Source organism: Dendroctonus ponderosae, unplaced genomic scaffold (assembly GCF_020466585.1).
Source record: "Dendroctonus ponderosae isolate FM_Combo_2020 unplaced genomic scaffold, Dpon_F_20191213v2 Dpon_F_20191213_1, whole genome shotgun sequence".
Lineage (NCBI taxonomy): Eukaryota > Metazoa > Arthropoda > Insecta > Coleoptera > Curculionidae > Dendroctonus > Dendroctonus ponderosae.
The window spans coordinates 45270681-45275253 of record NW_026017110.1 but is presented as its reverse complement, the minus strand read 5'-3'; the positions used below and the strand labels follow the sequence as shown (position 1 = coordinate 45275253).

Genomic DNA, 4573 nt, shown 5'->3' with positions numbered 1-4573 from the left:
TTCTTTTACTATTTCTTCTATACTCCTATAACAGCGCCAGATAACACCTCCAGAGGAATGACGCCAATTTTGAATCACCCTGTATATCGTCTTTGAAAATCAAAATTCTATTATCTCAAGGATATCTAGATCGTCTTCAAATATGTCAAAACAAGTTTTGGTATCCCTTGTTTAGGTTTTTTGTTTGTTATCGTAATTTTCAATTTTGTCAACTATCATGTATGCTGTATGTATCAGCTTCATGTATGAGGAAGGGAAACAAAGGTTAGAATTCACGGCTTAATACCATAAGTTACCAAAGTTGACGTGTTAATTTAAGCCGAGCTTTGAATGCTGTAAGCCTGGTTTATAATGTGGTGCAAACCAATTTAATTTTAAAGCTGAGCTTAATGGCAAAGCCCAGCTTATTTTCAACTTTGCAAACCGGCCATAGAGTCATAGTTTAAGCATTCCTACAATTGTCCTCGTTTGCACCACGCACTCTTTCCCAGTGCAGTCAGCAAAACTTCGTGTAAACCATTGCAAAACGACCAAAGGTTATGATTTTTTTCATTCCAGACGTAGTCGAAATGCAAGGATGTTCATGGAGACCAAAAAGTGTCCTTGATTGGGACAAACAGACCGATCAGCACTAGAGCAGCATGAAATTTTATTGAAACAGATGCTTACTTAAATCTAAGGAATCAATGATATCAACTATGATCAATGATATACAACGCGATTTCAATCTCTGTAAATTAAAAATTCTAGTGCTGCGTTCGGAAAACCCTATGCTTGAGCCCGGCGTACAACAGTTTGTTCCAAATTATACAGGATATCTTAAAAATACTGAACTTTCGGATAGAGATAAAAACTGCTCCAATTATATTTTATCAAATAGAACATTCTGTATATTAGTTCAAATACGGGAAGACCGTTAAATTCTCTGTGAAACGATATATCATGGGTATACACCTAATGCGTCAAATTTCCGAAATAAATGGACATTCTTGCAAAATTATGTCGATTATGTGGACGTATTTATTTAAATAGCCATAATAAAGTGTCATAATAATTGAATATTTGAAATTCTTCAAACCAGTTGTCAAGACAACAAAGTAATAGAGAAAGCTTTTATGCATTTTTGAATGTAGTATAGACTTAATTATTCACAAAATGGAGAGCAACCATTCAGTTCAAATCCAATTCCAATTGTTGCAAGGACATACGGAAAATTCAACGAAATATTGCCCAATTTAATGCAAATGAATGCGAAGTTTGTACGAATACAACACAATTTCCTTAATTATGGCACCAAACTGAAAGCTGAACCCAACTTACTAAAACCTGTAACTTCTTATGAAGACAGCATTGTAAATGTTTTAGCGTCCTTCCGTGCACATCCTTAAGCTTCTATTCGAAGTGCCGCAGATGATTTGGCCTTAGATTATAGTTTCATTCAAAGAATCCTGATTAAGCATAGAATGTATCCTTACAAGTTTACAAACACGAGATTTTTTTTAAGAACTCTATGAAGAATTGCAAAATCTTGAACCATTATAACATTTCATGGCCATTTTGATAAATACGTCGACATAATCGAATTTTTGCAAAAGTGTCCATTTATTTCGGAAATTTCACACTTTAGGTATAGAAACATGATATATCGATTCACAAGGAATAACGATTTTCTCGTATTTCAACTAATATACAGGGTGTTCTATTTGAAAAAATGTAATTGGAACAGTTTTTATGTTTAGCGGAGAGGTCAGTATTTTCAAGACCTCCTGTATAATTTGGAACAAATTACTGTACGCCGTACTCAAGCATAGGGTTTTCCTAACCCAGTTCCACAATTTTAAATTTCCAGGTATCCAAATCGGGTTCTAATACAAGATTCCTTGGGGCTACGTTTTGATTAAAAATAATAAATTGTATTTAATATTTCGGAAACCGCTTTAGATAGATATAGGAATCATTATGCAAACATAATAATATCTATATAGACTATCTAACCGTGCAATAATATACGGGGTGTCCCATTTAAAATATCAACGTTGGCAATAAACGGCACCCTCGCATTGCTGAAAATAATTTAGGCCGATAGAGCATATCTGATGACGTCGTTGTACAAATTTGCAGATAGATCTGGCATCGCATTCTCTTTAAACGTCTAATACGCCCTCTACCGTGAATCACCCTTTATACACTTGGGCATTTAATACTCACGATCTCATTTTATTGTCCTCTATCAATGTTCTGTTTCAGCTCTAACATACTGCGAAGATAATTCAGACATTTGCAAAAATGGAGCAAAATGCGTCTCCCTCACTCACGACGATGGCTCATATCGGTGCCTCTGCAGAGAAGGGACTTATGGGCGACATTGTGAATTTTCCGATCTTACCATCATGTCGCAATCTCCTATGAATCTGAGCAGCAAACCTGGAACCATTGACCTCAAGCCCGAGAAACCCTCTAGGCCTGAAAACGTTACCCTGGTTTATCCTATGGAAAGTGCTGCGGTTGTAACTGGCATGAAAAATCAGACTGTAGGAGAGCTGCCGACCAATGCGACAGCGAAGAATTAATCCAGATAATTATTTATTTTTAATATAAGAAGTATTTATTTTTCACTTTAGTGTTTTAATTAAAGCTAAATTTTGGTCAAGCTGGCCCATTCGTTTGATTGAAGTGAGAAGAAGTGATTGGGTGAACCACAGTTGATCTCAAATGTATTAAAGCTTGTTTAACTGAGGATATATTCTTCTTCTGTTAGCAGTAGGTTCTGTTCGGTCCGCAGTTCAGTCCGCATACAGTGAGTCCTAGAAGAAAGCTTTAAATCTACTTAAAATTCACGGGACTATTCTTTTTCTTTTATATCGAAGTTGTTTCTTTATACAGATTTGTCCCAAAAAAATTATTTGCTTCAAATAGGAGCTCCTAAGTTTCATTTCAATTTCGGATTTTCTATTGAATTCTAAGCAGATTCATCTGCTAAATTCAATAGTCACCCAAATATTTAACGATTGTTTAGTTTTCCTAGTTGCAAGTTTTCAACCACCTCGGGAGTTATGACATGAACTTTTTCCCTATCTCCTTTTTCAACTCCTGCATATTGATATCCCGTTGACAGGCCGAAGCTTGTCAACAAATATTCGATTTCACGTAACCCCACTAAAGTAAATCTATTGGAATCAAGTCTGGTGATATAGGAGGCCGTTTACTAGATGCCCTCCTTCCTATCCACTCATTGGAAAAGGATTCATTCTATAGGTTGTAGAAGATTGGGGAAAGTGAGCATAACTGAGGCTACTTCTGCCTCTACGGGGCGGGTGGTTGATTTTGTTTCTTTAAGCAGTGTGAAAAACTGTTTTTTTTTTCGAGATATGTGGCTGCAGACTGCACGAAGGCTAGAAGGAGGTTATGCGCGTTAATGAGTTTTCAGATTAGTGGCCTACTTATCGAAAGTTTTGTCTATAGTCCGGCAAATGACTCGGTTAGAGCTCTTTTCAGGGGTAGCGATCGTAGCCTGGCTGCTGGCAAATCGGAATCATGTTTTTRCATGAAGCCGAACTGYCCTCGASGAACCAATTGGTTTTTGGATCTTCGGTCAAKGACGCGGTCGCGGATGATTTTCTCAGTGAGTTCGGAGAGAGATTAGGRGAGGCTGAAGGGTCTCCAATTTTGGGGAAAGGTCTTGGATTTGAAGGGTTTTGGGATTAAGATTATGGTGGCGGTTTTCCTGGTGTTGGCAATTGCCCGAGAGAAAAGAAGGAGTTAATTAGGATGAGTGGTTTGTTGAGGAGTTTTTTGGAGAACAGTTTTATGATTTGGTCAGATCTGGGACTTTTGCGTGTTTTTAGCGGCGCGTTATCGGGGGGATTGGGGGCGGCGTCTGGAGGGATTTGCGGTTGTGTGATTTTGATGAGGATGTCTTCAACTTGTTCCTCAAAATCCAGGGCATCAGTGTGATGCATGTTGCAAACAAACTGACGTTTTAGCGAGTCGGCGTAAGCTTCAGCGTTTTTCTTGTCCGTTAAGGCCATTCCTCGCTCTCCATGTAAAAGGGCGAAATGCGCTTTTGGTTGAGATTTTCCAGGCGATAGTACCGCCTGTTGGAAGGTTTTCTATTTGATCAAAGTTCTTTAGATAGTTAACATTTCAATGAAACTCGCTTAAAGTTTGATTTAAACTATTAATGTTCTGGAACGATATCGTACTACTGAAAAGAAAACTTTGGAAAAGTTCCAATTATTTGCAGTTGTTATCCCTCACATGGAAACCATCGGAAAGTTACTAGTTGCTTTCAAGTGAGGCTTCAAGTTGAAAGTTTTCCAGAAAATTTCAGTATGTAAAATTCAGAGTATCCTTAGCTGGCTTGCTCTAAGATAGACGACGCAGCGTGTTGCAAATATGGTGTGTTTTTTGGTTCACTTTTTGTTGGACCCATGTTCCCACAGCTTTTAGACTATTTGGTCGAGGACAGATTAAAAAAAAATAGAAACGCACTTTGTATTATTTCAGATATAAAAATGGCTTGGAGTATTATAAAAATCAGGTCACAATGTGTGCTAGATTGTGCAAAAGAACT

The 4573-nt window shown here is 37.5% G+C and overlaps 1 protein-coding gene across 1 annotated transcript in view; it reads left to right on the top strand.

Annotated features, from left to right (window-relative positions):
• Positions 1 to 2655, top strand: part of LOC109537004 (delta-like protein 4) — an 11053-nt gene extending 8398 nt beyond the window's left edge. The window contains exon 7 of the mRNA XM_048670731.1: positions 2248 to 2655. Within this exon, the coding sequence (XP_048526688.1) occupies positions 2248 to 2570 (323 nt within the window). The 3' untranslated portion in view covers positions 2571 to 2655. The remainder of the gene's footprint in view (positions 1 to 2247) is intronic.
• The last annotated feature ends 1918 nt before the right edge of the window (positions 2656 to 4573 follow it).